This window comes from Micromesistius poutassou (assembly GCF_964030765.1).
Source record: "Micromesistius poutassou genome assembly, chromosome: 13".
Taxonomy (NCBI): domain Eukaryota; kingdom Metazoa; phylum Chordata; class Actinopteri; order Gadiformes; family Gadidae; genus Micromesistius; species Micromesistius poutassou.
Window position 1 is genome coordinate 13,811,356 of NC_140283.1, and position 19,106 is coordinate 13,830,461.

The window sequence follows — 19,106 nt, forward strand, 5'->3', positions numbered from 1 at the left end:
TACAAAACTGATCAGGCTACTTGGGACGTATGGATCGCGGGAAAAAAGTGTTTACATTAACAGCGCGTCATGACGCGTTGTTCTGGACGATTTGGCACCGAGAGGGAGAACGACTCCTGCGACGCGCCCTTGGCGCGCCGGTTCCTTCCATAACACGTCCGTCTGATTGTTTTTTTTTGTTTTGTTTTATAACGCAGAGGTTTTATGCCGTCACTTCGTACCACATTCTACACCTTGCCGCTTGGAAGTGGGCCAACCTTGTGTCTGGTGTCAAGCTAGCCTGAACAGATACTTTCAGACATCTCATTTCTTCACCTCATTCCTGAGACCTGGCTGCGCCCACCCCTTGTGTAAGCAATTTAAACCTGATAGCAGATCATCTCTAGCCCGCAAATCGCTCTTAACGTGGGACCAATTGTTTAGTCGCATATCTTGGCACGTATATACTACTATATATATCCTACGCACTGAAGTACAACGATGCCTTACTTTTTTAAAGCGCAATAGCCTTCTGTGATAGTCTTTATTTTCGATAAAACGCTCTCTTTTTTTGGGGCACATCGAGAAGTTAAAAACCCGCCGTCCTGGTTTGGGTTGCGTTTAGACTAATGGAACTATTAAGTACAGGTGCATACTGCTATTAACTGTACGATATTATGAATTTATTACCAAGTGGAATATTTTTTTATTTATCGGTAGCAATGTGCTGGCTGACCTCCCATGTCGATGCGTCTTGGTGGTAAGTATGAGTCACAGTCGCTTACAACAACCACCACCACCACACAGTGCGCAAAGACCGTCTCCATGTAGACCGCACTCCGGCCACGTGTGGGGGGAAAGAAACGGCTATCTTTTGAGAGATTTGTCATACAGTGTCAACCGTAAAAAGAAACATATCGCATAATTGATACACGTTTTAAATATTCGCTCTTGTAACCCATCTACTTCTGCGTGCAGGTACATGGGCACCATCGGATCGCAGGTGATGTGCGACAACATTCCCGGGCTGGTGAACAAGCAGCGACAGCTGTGCCGCCAGCATCCCAAAGTCATGCAGGCCATCGGGGCCGGGATGAAGGACTGGATCGCAGAGTGCCAGCACCAGTTTAAAAACCACCGCTGGAACTGCCACACCATGGCGAGGGACCACAACCTGTTCGGACGGCTCCTGCTACGGAGTAAGTTGTGCAATGTTGATTCTTGCTCCGATTCACTTTTTTTGTGCAAAAGTAGGCTACTCAGCATTTTAGAGGGGGAAAAAGCAACTCGGCGTATGCGAACTAGTAGGCTATCTACCGATGTAATGTTTTAATACAATTGTCTAAGCGCATATAATTGAGACGTGCCAGCTCATGCATGCATGACTGCCAACTAGTTTACCAGCCTTTGCCAAAATTGTAATGAGCCAACAAGCCATATGCATGCGTGAATCAAATTTCGGCAAAGGCTGGTAAACTGCCTACATGTAATTTTTTTCATCTTTGCCCTTTCGTCGCATTCCATACATGGTGTCATTTTACAGTGCTGCATTTATCAAGTTGACGGACAACAACCGATCAGTAGCCGAGCTTCAGCTAGGGATGTGTGATTCATGAACGATTCGTCCAAAAAGAACGAATCTTTTGTGCGATCCGATGCGTACGATCCGAGAGTGGATCATTCATTCGTTGTTGGATTTGCACATTACTCCTATCATCCGGCACGTACGATCCGTATCTGCGAGTGGATCGTTAATTTCATGCTTATCATTTTAAAGGGACCCTCGATGTGGTGTTTAAATGTGTGCACTAAAGTAGCTCCTCAGACACATTGTTTATTAATTTGCGAAAGTAAACCTAAATATGGTAATTGATTATGAAATTGAAAATGTTGGATATGTCGTGCATTGTTTGTCTACTTGTCTGCTTAAAAAATAATTTTAACGTAAACCCCCTACGTCTTCACTGTTACCGTTTTTCATCCAGTATATGCACAAGCGCATTAAACTACCATATTTGACATGCATTATTTCTATGCATAAATGAACAATCCTAAAAATATAAGTTCATTTGAATGAACGAGATCTGAAGATCTAAGTCCGAAAGAGATCAGGTCTTCGCATCACCAGCTCCTGTATGCAATTGACGAGTGTGGTCTAGGCAGAGCAGAAAACTGTCAAATTAGACGTGTCACTTTCCGACCCCTCTCCTTCCCTTACTAAGCCTCTATCGCCTCTAACGACGTGTTATAACAAGCCTGGTCTCTTTTAATGCCACTGGAAGACCCTATTGCACCGGCGGCCTGATGTTCCACTCCCAGGCCCTTTACATTAACCTGCGGGGCGGAACCTCCAACTGGTCCGTTTCATCTGGGCCCCTAATCAGCCGTGCGGTATTTGGACCTCCCTGCCTGGGCCTGGTTCTGTCACACGGCATTAGCGAGGAGCGCAGACGACTGGCAGCATTACCCACACACGGAGGCAGCTCTCAGGAGCTGCTCATTGTCAATTCCGTCGGACTAACTTCAGACAATTGCAAAGTACTTTTCTGCCTCTGGTGCCCCCATCTCTTTAGGCTTAGCTTAGCGCCATTATCTCCCATTGACAGAGCGAGTTTTTCACCCAAAATACTCTAGAGTTGTTCACGTTTCCACACATTTTAAAATACTGATTATATTTAGTTGTTAATGGGATGAGCTGCAGATATACGGAGACAGTTTTCTCTGGAGAAATGTTAGGGCTCTCATGGTGACAGGTTAGAGGCAGCAGTTGTTAATTGACTTAAAGCAAATTGGGTGCTCTCACGGTCTTAAAGTAGGCCCTGAATGAGTTCGTAACCTGTGTAGTGAACCATAGAAGATCCATATAGTGGCCAGAACTCTGAACTCTGGATAGTCATGTGTTCCTATTCCTTTTACGTTTAATTAATATAACACAACATAGTGTTGATAAATAATTCAGTAGTTTTGAAGATAGTTCATTGTGATCAATATGAAAGCAAATAAAAACATCAGTTACCTTTCTGTGTACCCCGTGTTCAAAGCTAGGTGTGGTTAAAGCCTGTGTTTTAATTTGGTCTGAATAAATCATTGGTCAGAGTTCAGTCACTCTGTCACTGTAACAAAGACACATGTGAATGCCTGCTATTGGCTTGAACTTTTTGAACTTTGTCTGTAATTTGGCACATATGTACCCTTTTTTTTTCCCCCACATCAATTCAAAATCATTATTGTTTATCTAGTTTCTATGGGTCCTAGTTGGCTACTTTCTAGAGGGAGACAATATCCTAGTCCTCAGTCCTTATTAAACCTTATTAAGCAGCTCTTGGATCTCAAGACAGCAAAAGGTGCTGTTTGAACAGCCACACTTAAGAGCTGCTGTACGTGTTTACCTGTTGCTCAAATTGGAAAAAAACTAGTTCCAAAGAAAGATGTTGGAAGATGCCATAACAAACGTACGGCATGTCTTAAAGGTGACATATTATACCCCCAGGTGTGAGTGTGATTAGCCGTTATAAGCCATGCCAAGTGGGCGCGTCCACCTAGATGTGTGACGGATAGATGAGCAACGTTTGCTACAGTCCACTGGGTCGGATCTAGCCAGCGTACATCTAGGTGCACACGCCCACTTGTGATGACAGAAGAGGCAGATTTTCAAAACGGCTTGCTAATCCCACTCACACCTGGTGGTATAACACGGGACCTTTAAAGACGTTTCCCCTATCAAAGGGCCCTCGCGTCACCGTGATCCTATCCCCTACTTAACAAACCCCTGCCCCCCCCACACCACAGGCAGCCGGGAGGCAGCCTTTGTGTACGCCGTGTCCTCGGCGGGCGTGGTGCACGCCCTGGCGCGGGCCTGCAGCGGCGGCCAGCTGGACTCCTGCTCCTGTGACCCCACCAAGAAGGGGTCGTCGCGGGACGCCCAGGGCGCCTTCGACTGGGGCGGCTGCAGCGACCACGTGGACCACGCCGTGCGCTTCAGCCAGGCCTTCGTGGACGCCAAGGAGCGGGCCGAGCGGGACGCCCGCGCCCTCATGAACCTCCACAACAACCGCGCCGGCCGCAAGGTACGCAGGGCCCAGGTGTTCCGCTCCGCACCGCTCTGATTGGTTGTATCACCTAAGCGTAAAAACCGTCCCAGTCAAATCAGCACCCAGAATCATCAGCTGGGCATTAGGAGGATGCGTGTTTACAGTTCAGGCGTCCCTAGGGGGTGACTCGTTTGTTCAAAGGGGGCTGCTGGAAGGAGACTAGTGTCTATAATGTAGGCCGCCTCGGAGGAGACCAGTGTCTATAATTAGGCTGCTGAGGAGACTAGTGTCTATAATGTAGGCTGCTGAGGAGACTAGTGTCTATAATGTAGGCTGCTTAGGAGGAGACTAGTGTCTATAATGTAGGCTGCTGAGGAGACTAGTGTCTATAATGTAGGCTGCTTAGGAGGAGACTAGTGTCTATAATGCAGGCTGCTGAGGAGGAGACTAGTGTCTATAATGGTCATTATATCCCCCCCCCCCCCCCAGGCAGTGAAGCGCTTCATGACCCTTGAGTGCAAGTGTCACGGGGTGAGCGGCTCCTGCAGTCTGAGGACCTGCTGGCTGGCTCTGGCCGACTTCCGCCTCACCGGGGACCACCTGCGGAGGCGCTACAACGGCGCCGTGCAGGTGGCGGTCAACCAGTACGGCGCGGGCTTCACGGCGGCGCACGCACACTTCAAGCGGCCCAGCAAGAACGACCTGGTGTACTTTGAGGACTCGCCAGACTACTGCATACGCAACTATGAGTCAGGTACATGCAGCGCTGCACATGCATGTCCTGTGTTTTAATTGTCCTGCTTTCTCCATGCCTGAATCTAATCCGTTCTATTCTCCCTCGGACCCACGGTTCTCCATTGTGTGTTCCTGTCTTTTTTCCGCTGTCTGTTACACGTGCTCGCTCTCTTTCTCTGCCAAGATTCAAAGGGGTTTATTGGCATGGAAAAGGGATATTTAAGCCCCTTTCACACATGCAGTGTTACCCGGCAATGTTCCTGAACATTTGCTGCACGGGGGTCATGTGTGAATGGGAACGGGGGTAGATATTTCGGATAATACACTGGCGATTACCTGCTCAAGAACTAGTTACATATCGGGGACACTGCTGGTGTGGCTGCGTTGTGATGGAGGCAGTGAAATTGCTGGGGAAGGCACCTAAAGGGTTAGGTGGTCTGACCTGAGACACATTTAAAGTGAGGCTTTCTGAACCAATCAAAAGACTCCGCTGATGACTTATTTGATTCCGTTTAAGTAGCGCCAATGCATCAAACTGTCATTTTTTTATGTGTCTTTGAATGTATCGAATGCGTGTTTCATAATGGGTTAGACATCACGTAATAACCTAATATTACATCACGGAATAAAATATATTGTCTCATCGTCAGGACCTCAACCGCCATGTTCCTGAAAATAATAAGAGACTGCAGTGCTTTCGTCGCAGAAAGTACGCATAAATCTGGCCTTTCCCCCTCTGGGTGGTATTCAGATCGGTACCTGAACGTGGCTGCATGTGTGAATAGTGTAAATCAACGGTGGTGCCTGGAATGTTATCCCAGTAATTCACCAGAAAGGGGCTTGACATTGCCAAAGTAGAATAAGATGTAACACAAAAGCATCAACAATATAATACAAATGTCCATGTACAGTGGAAGGGTAAGGCTATAATATATATTAGACAGTATGCAGATGAGTCCCATGGTATTGGGAGCTTTATCCAGGCTGCAGAACTGGGAGGCCACTATAGTGCTCCTGGGTATCTTTAGTTCTGTATCATAGAGCTGGTGACATGTTCATGTACGCAGTCCAGCACAGAGACAGGCTCTTGGAGTGATGGATATCTTCCCTCCCCCCCATAAAAAATGTGTATGAAAATGTGATGTGTGTATTTTAGAGAAAGCGTAAAAACCTAAAGTCATTGATCATGAGAGACTTGGATAAATGTGTGTGTGTGTGTGTGTGTGTGTGTGTGTATATAGGGTTTCTGTCTCCGCCTTGTGTGTATGTAGTACGTGTGAGTTCAGAGGTTGTAGTTGGGAGCAGAGATTTTGTGGTGATCAGGTATCATTCGGTTTAAGGCCCATTACACACTTGAGTCGAATGAAACCAGAGAGCACACGCACACTAAGATAAATCACCCTAGTAGCAAACACGCACACACACACACACACACACACACACACACACACACACACACATATACATACACACACACACACACACACACACACACACACACACACACACACACACACACACACACACACACACACACACACACACACACACACACAATTAGAACTGCTTTAAAGGGTTTCTAGTTTAAATTCCCTGACCATCTTTTGTGTCCGAGACAGTGGTTTCAAACCCCACCCAATTAGCCAACTACTGTATGTAGACTATGCTTTAACCAAGCACGTCCCTGCTCACAGGCGACCATTTAAAAGAGACCCTGCGGAACTAGGGTGGGTGGCCCCTGGGAACTGCTTTGGGCACCAGTGCATCACAGCCACCAGACAGGCTGAATAGGGGGGGCATGCGCTATGTAAAAACATTGCTCTATCTTCCTTTTGTTGGCCCCTTTATGAACAGATTCCCTCTCTCCCATTCTTCCTCTGATATATAGACTCCAACCTTAAATAACCCAGTCTCATGCTCATTCTCCCTCCTCACACGCATTACAATGCATGGGAAAAGAGCACGCAATCTGGCCCTCGATCACCTCTGAAGTGCATATATTCAATCACTCTCACCTTGTGACACCCACAGAGGAGGGGGAGTCCGCGGAGTGTGAAATCAATTAGCCTGCGCGCCATAGCAAGTCAGGTGCTAAACTCATCTCTCTGCGCCCTGTCATCCTAATCCAATAAGCAGACGAGAGGGTGAGAGAGAGAGGGAGAGGGGGAGAGAGGCAGAGAGAGAGAGGCAGAGAGAGAGAGAGAGAGAGGTGGGGGGGGGGGGGGGGGAGAGAGGGAGAGCGCCATGATGTCACCCCTAGCAGTGCAGCATACCGTGGATGACGGACAGGTTTGGTGCCAAGATGGGCGGGGCTTAGATCATGCCCAGACATATAATGGAGAGCGAGACAGAGGGTTCACAAAGACAGCTTGAAAGTAAATATCAAGGAATTCCACAACAGTGGAATTTGACGTTTTACGTGTCACTTCAGAAAAGGTTTACCCGGGTGAACATAAACACCTGCTGCTGGGCAGTTCATCTGAAACAAATAGTTAGACTTAGCAATGAATTTTTCCCAGACTGTTGTCTTTCTAAGCAAAGAGAATGTGTTGCGGCTATGCGACTGATACTTACCTAAAAACTATCTGTGAAGAGGCCAGTACAGTATCGGGATCGTCTCCAGGGTGTCTGTGTGTGTGTGTGTGTGTGTGTGTGTGTCTGTGTCTGTGTGAATCTGTCTGTGTGTGTGTACACGCGTCGCGACAGGCGCCAAATATAAAATACCCAGCCGATGAAGAGTGGAGGCCTGGGTGAAAGCTTCTTTCATCATTCTCTCATCTTTCTCTCTCCACAACTCATCATTCTACCTCTCCCCTTCCCTCTCCTCTCCTCCGCCCTAACCACCCTGCTCCTCCTCTCCATGTTCCTCTCCTCTCTCCTCCACCCTATCCACCCTGCCCCTCCTCTCCACGTTCCTCTCCTCCTCCGCCCTAACCACCCTGCTCCTCCTCTCCACGTTCCTCTCCTCCACCCTAACCACCCTGCCCCTCCTCTCCACGTTCCTCTCCTCCTCCACCCTAACCACCCTGCCCCTCCTCTCCACGTTCCTCTCCTCCTCCACCCTAACCATGCTGCTCCCTTACCCTAGTCTCAAAATATCAAAACATATCTAAAGTCTGTTGGCCGAAAGCTCAAATCTGGGTGAAAGGGGCATCACTTTCTCTTTCTATCGCTTCATATATGTTTTGACCAATCATGTGGCTGGAGGCATGGGTACACAAGTGAAGTAATTGGCTAACACAAATTCGGCCTGCAGTAATACACTGTAAAAATAGAATGTCTGTAAAGGTTTCAAATCAACAATGTGTTGACATACACAGATTAAAATCTGGTTTGTTCTTAGGTATAATATCTCAGTACAATGACCTCTAGCCTAACCACTCGGCTCCTTTTACCGCAGCTTTTTCCTATCTACTTTTATCTGTAACGTCTCCTCTTCTTTCTCCTCTTCTCTGTTTATTCTCCCTATCCTCTCCATTCTCTTCTCTAACCTCGCCCTGGTCACAGCCATGGCTGGCTCTTGTCCAGTCAACTTGGGATGTGATTGTTTGCAGACACGTGTATGAAACTTTGTGTGAAAAGTGTGTGTAAACACTGGATGTAGGAACAGCAGAGGAAGGTGTATTGCTCACAAACTGCATTTACATTTACATGTAGGGCATTTAGCAGATGCCAAGTACATTTGTCAGAAGAAAGAGAAACAACAATATATCGCTGTCGGTACAGTTCATGTTCATAGAAACACGTGTCAAGCACTTACAATTGCTAGATTAACCCATTCCCTGTATATAAGAAAGAAGGCTAGGATAAGATGCTCACAAGGCTAAGTACTATTTTTAAGTGCTAGGATGTACAACACACAATAAGTGCATACACCAAACCTACACAGCCTCCTTCTCCAAAGGCAATACAGGCTTACTTTGCTGAAGGTTAAACAGGGTTTTGCTAGACTGGGTACGGTTCTGGGTACGGTTCTGCCGGCGATTTGAATTCGCCCTGCAGAAGGGTCTGGAGAAGAGCAATACATTTCTTTCTGCTTCCGATACGTTTTTGCAGGAGCCAATCACCAAGCTGGCTTCTCCCCCTGGTGCGCTATTGGCTGGTTTAACACAATGACGACAGGGAAGCGACAGCAAGCAGCCAATTGCGTACAGTCAGATGAACTAGGCCCGTGCATCACGCCTCTTGTGCTGAAGGAAATGACAGCAGCCTCCCCAGACCAATGTACAATCTACGATTGAGCTTGGTCTGGCAATAGCCAGGCTAGGGTTTTGCAGGTGTCATCGGTGTTGCCAAAATGGGTCATATTTAAGATGGAGCACCTTTGATATCCTCAAGGATCTCATAGGATACTCAGATTTGTTCTCTCTCTCTCCCTATGCAGGGTCCCTTGGGACGGGCGGGCGTGTGTGCAACAGGACGTCCCGCGGCGTGGACAGCTGTGAGGTCATGTGCTGTGGGCGTGGCTATGACACGTCGCGCGTCAGCCGCACTACCAAGTGCGAGTGCAAGTTCCACTGGTGCTGCGCCGTGCACTGCCAAGACTGCCACCAGCAGGTCGACCTGCACACCTGCAAGGGTCAGACGTGACCCCGCCCCCCCCCCCCCCCCACCCCCGCCGCCGCGCCCAGTTCTGTTGTTCAGCCAATCAGAGCTTTCCTTTCCTCGTTTCAAAAATGACTGGGAGCTGGAATCGTCTTCAAAAAAAATCCAGTCTTGCGTCTGGTAACTCTGCACACGTATCAGGTTCTTACGCGTAATTGCGTGGGGGCCATCACATAACACACCTAATATATCAGTATGCTAGCTCATGTTTATTACCGGCATGGGAAACAGACTATAAAAACGCCTCTTGCTTTGGAAAGCGGGACAGGTTTTAGGACAGTCAGTCCGTGAGATAATGATGCGATGATGAGTACACCAAGGACGGAGGGATTCCATTGAGATGGGTCATCTCTATTTGTTGTCAGAGGGCATGTTGAGGTGAACTTTGTCCCCAGTAGATGGACCCACTGCTCACCAGTCTGCTTGCTGTGCCAGCACGCCCGACTCACTTTATTTAATGTAGAAATAGAAATGTGAGTCTCGGTTCTGTATCGAGTAACGTCATTACTATCCAAGTTTCAAAGGTCAAACAAGTTTAGTATTAAGCAGAATATGTAGCGTGTCGATCTCCTTCTAATATTACATAATTGCAACTGTTGATGTTTTGTATTAACACATTCATATATACTCTGTAGTTCTGTTCTTCCAACTCAGTCACCGAAGCACTTACCCTTGTATCTGAGAGCACTTCTTACATTTTGGGTTGGGAGAAAAAAAAACTCCAGACGAAGAACATTATGAACACCTGAGAGTCGTGTGTGAAGATCTGATCCCAGGAGATGCGTTTCTGGACTGTTCTCTCTGTTCGTGTGTAGTGCAGAAGCAGCGGAGGGGAGATAGTGAGCAGTCTGAACATGTCATTAGCAGAGGACAGACCAGCGTGCTGCTGAGTTCGTTCACAATTCACCTTTGCCACCTTTAAACTCCCCATGGGTGTTGGTTTCCCCTTTTCGTTGCTCAGAACCAAGCAGGCAGCAGACCTTGACTACGTTACGTGTTTGTCAACAGATGTGTGAGCGGTTTGCGAGTATGTTGCATCTCGTGCCACGGTGGCCTGTCCCTCATAAACACTTCTTTAAACACCTGGAACGCATGTTCTTCTAGTTTCACAACATCGGAACAATCCCAAACTTTGTTTCGAGACCAAAGTGATGTTTTTTGAGGGCAGGACCTTGGTTAGTAATACTGCACATATGAAATGCTCACCGACAACACATGTATCGACTTCCCTGAATCACCCAGGAAGCCAAATGGTTTCTTGTTACCCAATATTGCGATGGTTTGGCCAATGCTAATCATAAGCAGGCATTCAGAAAACAGAACCACGGGTAAGAATGGGTGACCGTTCTAAGCAATGTTTGTTTAGAGAGCTTGTAAGACTATCTTTCGTCCTATGTGGTCTACTGTTGTCAAATGGCAGTCACTACTTTGGTTTCATTGTATTTATTTACTCCCAAGTGTTGGGGAAAAATGTGGATTCCAAATGTATCCTAAACCTTGTCCAGACTGCAGGAGCATTTAAAGCGTTATGCGATGCAATTCTAGTCCTCAGTCACACCCTTGCTTACACAAGCAAAAAAAAACATTCTAATAGGCTGGGGAGGGATTGGCTTGATCATAAAACACTGCATTCTGTTGCCTCTCTTAACAGAATGAATTACATGTGTGACATAATGGAACAGGATAGTTGTGCATTGCATAACCACTAGAACGTGACATTTTCATCCAGTTCACCTGTGCTTAAAATATGTATTCACCAGTATCAGGCAGGTTGTGCCATTAGGTAGATCAATTACAATGTGCATTGTAATCTCAGTAATGCTGATTGTTTAACATATGCGCTAATCCACAGATTTATTGTACAAGTGAAATGTATACATTTGGAGCACATTAAATGTAGTTTATGGAACCAGTGACCTAAGTATTAAAACCAACACTTCCACGTCCTGACCAGATGGCCCTACTAGAGTTCCCTACTGAACACTTTTTCATCCCAGGATTCCAGACACAAGTGGCAATCTGCTGCCCTCAACTGGTGATCCAGCAGATTACACTTAAGGGCCCAAGGGAACACAACCTTAAAAGAACACACGTTAAGTGGCCACCAATGTCTCTAATATTAACACACTGCAATGCATTTCTCAGGATGGATTGTGAGCAATCATGGTCTGCACCTGATCATGGGAGGATGTCGTCAGATCTTTATTCAGTTGGGAGTGAGGTCAGGATGTTGAGAGCATCCCCACCAGTGAAAATCCAGATTCAGCAAAGGAACATTTTTAACTGAGATCTATAGACTGAAATCATCAGTAGTCATCAGTAGTAATCTAGTTATTTGAGCACTTAAAGTGAAACGTCTTCTGGGGCTTTTTTTCTGGGAGGAACACATTGCACAAGGAACACAACAGACCACCCAGCAGGTCAGCTGACCCAAAAGGTTCAACCTTGTTGGTTTCGGCGTACAAACCTGATTCAAAATGATCACGGCGTTGTAGAAGCTTGCAGTAAAACAGTCCTTTATTGTACTTTTTTTTGTTTCTTTCCACGTTTTTAAAGATGGCAATCGCTCGCCTCTTTTTGTACAACAAACGGCTTTACAAGAGATCCACGTCCCCCAAAATGGCAAACATAACAAATAAAAAGTCCAAAACTATTCTGAATTCTGTTTCTTTATTTCATTTTGAATCCCTTCTCTCTCCAGCAGTGGCTTTGTCTCCTGTCCTGTTTATTGGCACAAAGGTGTGTCAGTCCAGTCCCAGACAGCGCTGTGGGCCATCAGTTCAACTGTGTCTGTGTCGGACGGTCCCCTCCAGAACCCGTCTAGATGCGCGTGAGCTGGTGCCACAGGCTGGAGGGGAGGATGCTCTCCACCTTCTCCATGATGAAGTTGAGAGGAGCGAACAAAGTACTCAGGAACTGGTGGAGAAGACACAAAGAAATTCAAGTTAGAAAACATTTACACTGTTCCACCAAGCAGGATTAGATCAGGATTACGGAACAGAAACTAGGGAGGCCCAGACCCAATACTTGGCTTCGCTCAGAACTACAAACAAGAAAATGTAGGAAGAATCCTCTTCTATAATATAGACTTAGTTAAAGGTTCCATGACATGCCACCAGGTGTGGTGTGATTAGCCGTTACAAGCCGTTTTGAAAATCTGTGTTATGACATCACAAGTGGGCATGTCCACCTAGATGTGTGCTTGTAACGGCTAATCACACCACACCTGGTGGCATGTCATGGGACCTTTAAGAACAACAGAAGTGGCCCAGGTACACATCCTGCTAGCTGGTAACAACAATTATGTGTGTGTGAGAGAGACTCACAGCTTTGGCGAAGACGCCCATGAGTTCTGGAAACTGGTGTGTGAGCAGGGCCAACATGGCAGTGAAGGAGCAGAGGCCGGCCGTGAAGAGGATGAAGAAGGGCAGCTCCTTCTTGGGGTAGACTGACACCTCGTGGAATACTGCTTCCACACATGAACACACGCACGCACAAACGAGACACACACACACACACAGATGCACAAAGAAATACATTTAGATGCTTCTTTTCATGGGCTGGTCACAGGCTTTTGCATTGAAAAATTACCACGGCAACGGCTTTCAAATTGGTGGCCTAAATTAGTGTTGTTGGCATCCAGTGTGTAAATTCAAAGGGAAAATAAGTGATTTGACCTCGATCTGCAGATACACTAAACTTTGAATCTCGGTAACAAGTACGTAAACCCGAAAATATACATACATATTAAATGCGTAATTAATCTAAGGCTACTCAACTTTGCCAAAAAATCCACAAAGATACCCTAGAGCCAAATCGCTGAGCATACATGCGAGTACTCCATATATAAGTGTCTTACTTGGTAGCAGCTCTCTGTCTGCCGTCTCTGTACAGATGGGGTAGGGGTAGAACAGATGACCCTTCTCTAGGGGGTACGGGATCATTCTGAAGGCTGTGGGGGCGCGCACACACACACACACACACACACATGAATGCATAGCTCTGTGCCCATACGGTGCCATGTGTGTTATGTGGGTGTGTATATATGTATATATATATATATATATTTGTATCTACATGAGTACGTACTGCCCTCCCAGGTGCAGTGCAGCAGGTTGAGCGCGCCCTCCACTCTCTTCCAGTGCTGCAGGTGGAAGAAGGCGTAGGCGATGGCCTCACTGTCGCCCCGCTTCAGGATGTGCTCTGGAGGGAGGATTAGACTCTTCATCTCCAGGAGATACTGGGAGGGCCGCGGGGGGGGGGGGGGGGGGGAGAAGGTGAGGGGACATGTTAGAGATGAACCAGTATTACAGTATCGCTGGGACACCAGTACAACAGAGAGGTGTGGACACTACAGTTTACAAGGGTGCATTGATTAACATTAGTTAATGCAAAACGACACATTATTATATAGCATTAGCATTGGGGGTAGGGTGAGGGGGTAAGGGTTAGAATTAGGGTATGGCTGATCCCTAACCCTACTAAAAAGTCTCAAACTGTCCTACTAGTCTTCCCACCGCTGAACTAGTCCTCAAACTGCTGTTCTAGTCTTCCCACCACTGAACTAGTCCTCAAACTGCTGTTCTAGTCTTCCCACCACTGAACTAGTGTTCCCACCACTGAACTAGTCTTCCCACTGCCGTACTAGTGTTCCCACCACTGAACTAGTCCTCAAACTGCCATAACAGTGTTCCCACCACTGAACCAGCCCCCCCCCTAGCGCAGCATGGTGTCATGGCTTACTTTGGGGACGTGGGGGTTAAATTCCACCGCTCTGTGGATGGCTTCTACAGCGTTCATCTCTGCGGTGCTCAGCCCCCTCCTGGACGCGGCCTCTGGAGAGAACCTGGAACCAACACATACACATGATGCTTAACACAATGACATAGCTCAAGATGCATCTTTCCAGATGCATCTCTTAAGTAGGTGCATTTGTCATCCGACATACTGATACGACATTAAAAGAGAAACCCGAGCCAAACATCATGGGTTTGACGGTAGACCTTGTGTGTGTGTGTGTGTGTGTGTGTGTGTGTGTGTGTGTGTGTGTGTGTGTGTGTGTGTGTGTGTGTGTGTGTGTGTGTGTGTGTGTGTGTGTGTGTGTGTGTGTGTGTGTGTGTGTGTCTCAAGTCCATTGCCCTTAAGCGGCATCCGTAGAAAAAAGCATCCATCCCATAATGACACTGAAACCCTCCGGTGACACTAATCCCCACTGACCCCTGACCCCCCCCGTACTCACTTGTCAGACACGGCCCTTGCCTTGAGCAGCGCTGCTGTATAACATATTGTTGCAGATTTAGGTAAACTTATATCTGTGGAGCACACAAGCACACACACACACACACACAAACACGGTTTAGTGAGGACCGGACCACAGACGAGACTTGTGATTGAGCCAGCGGCAGATTGGAAAACATTCAATGTGATCATGTCCATTCACAAAACACCCCTCCTTGGGGGGGGCGTGTCTCTCCGGCTTACCGTCGTACTTGGCCAGTACAGCCTGTACGTCGGCGTAGTTTTGGAGCTCCAACAGAGACTCCAGTAGGTTCTCATGGATGTTGAACATACTGAGAAGAGGGAACTCCTTCATTAACTGGAAAACACACAGCTGTTGTTACATGTGACAGCAGACAGAGGGCGACAAACAGGTCATTAAAACACACAGGCATGGCTAGGACGGTATTAGAAATTGGATTGAGAATCTTTAATTCCATTTATGCATGGGGAATATTGTATGCAGGTCACTTATCACTGTTATGAAACATAAGGGTACAAGAAACAGCGAGAGTGTAACAGTGTGGGCTCCTACATCTCTCATCATCTTGGCTGCTTCTCGTGTTCTCCCTAACTTCCGGGAACACATGGCAAGTCTCCTCTTTATGTACACCAATACGTTGGTGTCTCTTCCTGCACACACACACACACACACACACACACACACACACACACACACACACACACACACACACACACACACACACACACACACACACACACACACACACTTAGTGAATGCTGAAAAAAGCACTTCTAAAACCTTAAAAAGCACGTCAATATTCAGATAATAAAAAACCTTCACAGTATTACTAGCGTGTGTGTGTGCGTAAAATTAAATATCATGGGTCACCCACATGTTATGGGCCAAGTCAATTGCTTTCTTTCCAGAGGATAACAACAGTATTGACTATTGAGTCTGTTGGAAATGACCAGACCCCTTGTGTGTGTGCATGTGTGCGTGCGCGTGCGTGCGCGCGTGTGCGTGCACTCACTGTGCTGGGCTTCGTACTGTGTGCTGTGGTGCTGCAGCTGGTGGCTGCGGCGGTAGCAGGTTTCCCCGGCCTTCAGGGCCTGCTTGAACAGCCGCTCCGCCTCCATGATGGTGGTGGCCTCCTCCTCGGCCAGCAGGATGTACGCTGTCGCACAGCTGCACCAGGGGGAGGAGGAGGAGGTGGAGACGTGAGGAAGGCAGAGCCAAAAGGGGGCAGAAGAGGAGAAAGATTAGGCTGGACAGAAAGCAACAGAAAATAAACTATAATATTATATTAAGAATATTAAGACACGCTTAAGAAAAGTGTGTTTTAAGAGTGTGGAATCAGCGGAAATGTGTCTCCCAACTCCAAATACACTTTATATTTGGCAGCTATCGACCGCCTCCTAAAGCATCCTCGAATCACATCATTTGCGTGTCGCTTTCCCGTTAGACGTCAGGGTTTAGCCATCGTGGGCAAAGTAATTAATTATCCTCTGTATACACTTATCGCGTACAGGAAAGGCAAAGGATGGGCTAATTAATCCCAGATGCATTCTGCTGACCTAAACACCAGCAGGGCTCTGGGATGCTTTATATTGCATCTGTGTACAACAATTAAAGTCAACACCTCCAAAAAGGTAAACCATTTAGGCCTGGGCAATCAATAAATCAATAAATTATTGTATCGTGATAGACTTTTGATCAATACCAATATAAATACCAAATAAATACAATAAATACCAAATACCAATATATATCTTATCGATATAATATATATCGATAAGAGACTGGACCACCGAATCTAGCAGCTGGGTTTGTTACACAAACACGGTTCCATTTTTATCTACAATATTTGAGGGTTTTTCATTGTTCATTTCATTGTATCGACATTGGAGTATTTATCAATGAAGAACAGTGGAAGGTCATATTAAGTGTTAAACAAAAGTGTTTAAATCCAGCATGGTAATTCCTAGTCTTTTTAGGTCATTAGAATGATCAATAGTAATCAATATCGATCAATATGATCATGTTATATCTTGATATGTCTTTCTGCCATATCGCCCAGGCCTAAAACCATTACCATTCTAGTAAGCAGAAGACAAGTTTACTTTGAACTTAAAAAAGTCCAACAAACGGATTATCCACTAGACAAAGCGTGTTTCAAGCAGATGTGGACCACTGTGGTTCTGAATGGATGACAGTACGGGATGTGAGCGAGTAGAACTTACTCCTCCAGCTCCAGAGCTTCATGTGCAGCGGAGATACGAGCCTGTGGGTTTCTCTCTCGCCACGCCTTCTGCATGACTGGGAACACACACACACACACACACACACACACACACACACACACACACACACACACACACACACACACACACACACACACACACACACACACACACACACACACACACACACACACACACACACCAGGTGTGGACCGACATGGTTTGGACATCACAACAGTAGGTTTGACTTCCCCAAATGTGCTTGAGTGCGCGTGCGTGCGTGTCTCTGTGTGTGTGTGTCTCTGTGTGCGAGTGTCTGTATGAGTGTTTGTGTGTGTGTGAGTGTAAGTGTGTACATACTGGCGTCTGGAGGCCTGAGGTGGTCTGAGTCGCAGGTGAAGAACGTCTGGTGGTCCTGAGCCGAGAGGTTCATGTCGTAGTAGGTGAGGGGCTCCCGACCCGTTACCCAAGTGTACCTGGAACCCAAAGCACGTCGTACACATATTACACACACACACACACGTACGTCGTACACATATTACACACACACACGTATGGACAGTGTGTGAACACATCATCGGACATCAACACACGGAATCTATATTACAAATAGAGGACGTCCGTTATCTAAATGCGCTCACAGACCGTACGACATGCACTAACTAGGTGGACACTAGGAAAAAAACACATTTGAAAAAGTGATAGAGAGCGAGTGGGAGAGAGAGATGGGAGTGAGAGAGAGAGAGAGAGAGAGAGAGAGAGAGAGAGAGAGAGAGAGAGAGAGAGCGAGAGACATGCAAAGCAGAAATGAATCTGTAAGCAGGGAGAGTGGAAATGAGGTCAGAGAGAGAAGAAAAAGATGAAGAAAGGAGAAGCAGAAGAGACAAATGGAAAGTCAGACAAGATAGCGTAACAAGAGATCAGGGGGATACGATGGGGTGATTCAGGAGAGAGAGAGAGAGAGAGAGAGAGAGAGAGAGAGAGAGAGAGAGAGAGAGAGAGAGAGAGAGAGAGAGAGAGAGAGAGAGAGAGAGAGAGAGAGAGAGAGAGAGAGAGAACAACGTGGGTACAGTCAGTGCACGGTAGGGAGAGGCTGGAGCAATGGGGACAGCCGCCATTGCATAACGGCGGCGGGAGAAAGATACGAGGGGACCAAAAGGAGCGCGCATGAGTCGCTCCGACAGCCCGATAAAAGACGGCGAGGCGGGGGCGGAGCCACCCCTTTGTGCACAGACTCCAAAGGCTGAACGGCTGCGACGCGATGGGAATTGTGGTGCACGCCTCCACATGCACACGCCTCCACGTGCACATGCCTCCACAGGCACACCCCTTAAGCTCGGCTGCCACTCACCTGTTATATTCCGCGCCCCGAAATAAATTCAGGGGATTTCGCCACACTTTACATTCTGTGAGAGAGAGCGAGAGCGAGAGAGAGAGAGCAAGAGAGAGAGAAGGGGGATAAGTGTCAGCTATAGTGTGGACACTAAATCCCTGCCAGTGCTTTAGAGGGACTCTAAAGAGCAGAAGAGGAGGTATGTGTGGACCTGTTCTGTTCCATCTCCTAGTCTTTTTAGGTCATTAGAATGATCAATAGTAATCGGTATCGATCAATATGATCATGTTATATCTCGATATGACTATAGGGGTAATGTACCTCACACTATCATAGCAGCGAGAGAGAGCGAGAATGCTCACTCTGATTGGGTTCTTTTACGCTTAATAACACGAGCATTGCTTTTACATGGATCTTTTATCCCATTACCTCCCAGACTCACTCCCCACTCTGCTTTATGTGAGGGAATGGGGCTGGGTCTAGTCAGCCTCATGTGTTTACATCTGGTGGACTGGGGGGGATTTTTTTGTAATTACCAGAGCACCACATCCGTCTCTTCTTCTTAACGTTCAATTAAAACATCACAATGGTCCAATTCTTTATTTTCCCTATATAGCTTGGATTTGACCCAAATGGGATTGCCGGCGGTCGTACTGATTGCAAGTGTTCGTATGGAGCGGCAATTCGATGCAGTTGTTTATCGCACATAGTAAATACTGTTGGTAAAGAACAAAACCTTGGCTTTAGCATTCGATTTTTTATTGCAAATCAATCAGTCCCCAGCACAGAGTATAAATACATTGATGGATGCACAGATTAGTGATGAATGGATCACTTTGAGATAGCGGTACAACTAATATTAATGTGTTTTCAATTATAATCACACCCACACACACACACTTTTAATTGCAAACACGTTAGTGTTATCTAGTGTAGTCTAG

The 19,106-nt window shown here is 46.8% G+C and overlaps 2 protein-coding genes across 5 annotated transcripts in view; one reads left to right on the plus strand and one right to left on the minus strand.

The window, feature by feature from the left end:
- Positions 1 to 656: 656 nt before the first annotated feature.
- Positions 657 to 9,335, plus strand: wnt2 (wingless-type MMTV integration site family member 2; the record flags this gene model as incomplete). Its single annotated transcript, XM_084477086.1, has 5 exons — positions 657 to 739; positions 958 to 1,178; positions 3,769 to 4,046; positions 4,500 to 4,764; positions 9,130 to 9,335. 5 exons carry the CDS (start codon positions 657 to 659, stop codon positions 9,333 to 9,335), a joined length of 1,053 nt encoding a protein of 350 aa, XP_084333212.1.
- Positions 9,336 to 11,676: 2,341 nt separating this feature from the next.
- Positions 11,677 to 19,106, minus strand: part of st7 (suppression of tumorigenicity 7) — a 30,601-nt gene continuing 23,171 nt past the window's right edge. The window contains exons 5-16 of one of the 4 annotated variants that reach the window (XM_084477408.1): positions 18,184 to 18,238; positions 17,193 to 17,308; positions 16,833 to 16,908; positions 15,623 to 15,777; positions 15,163 to 15,260; positions 14,832 to 14,946; positions 14,590 to 14,662; positions 14,094 to 14,196; positions 13,428 to 13,590; positions 13,210 to 13,302; positions 12,677 to 12,816; positions 11,677 to 12,266 (exon numbers count right to left, since the gene is read on the minus strand). In XM_084477408.1, coding sequence (XP_084333534.1) covers positions 12,171 to 12,266; positions 12,677 to 12,816; positions 13,210 to 13,302; positions 13,428 to 13,590; positions 14,094 to 14,196; positions 14,590 to 14,662; positions 14,832 to 14,946; positions 15,163 to 15,260; positions 15,623 to 15,777; positions 16,833 to 16,908; positions 17,193 to 17,308; positions 18,184 to 18,238 — 1,283 coding nt within the window. In that variant the 3' untranslated portion in view covers positions 11,677 to 12,170. Of the gene's footprint in view, positions 12,267 to 12,676; positions 12,820 to 13,209; positions 13,303 to 13,427; positions 13,591 to 14,093; positions 14,197 to 14,589; positions 14,663 to 14,831; positions 14,947 to 15,162; positions 15,261 to 15,622; positions 15,778 to 16,832; positions 16,909 to 17,192; positions 17,309 to 18,183; positions 18,239 to 19,106 lie in introns of all 4 variants that reach the window. The other 3 variants (XM_084477407.1, XM_084477410.1, XM_084477409.1) reach the window with 3 other exon arrangements.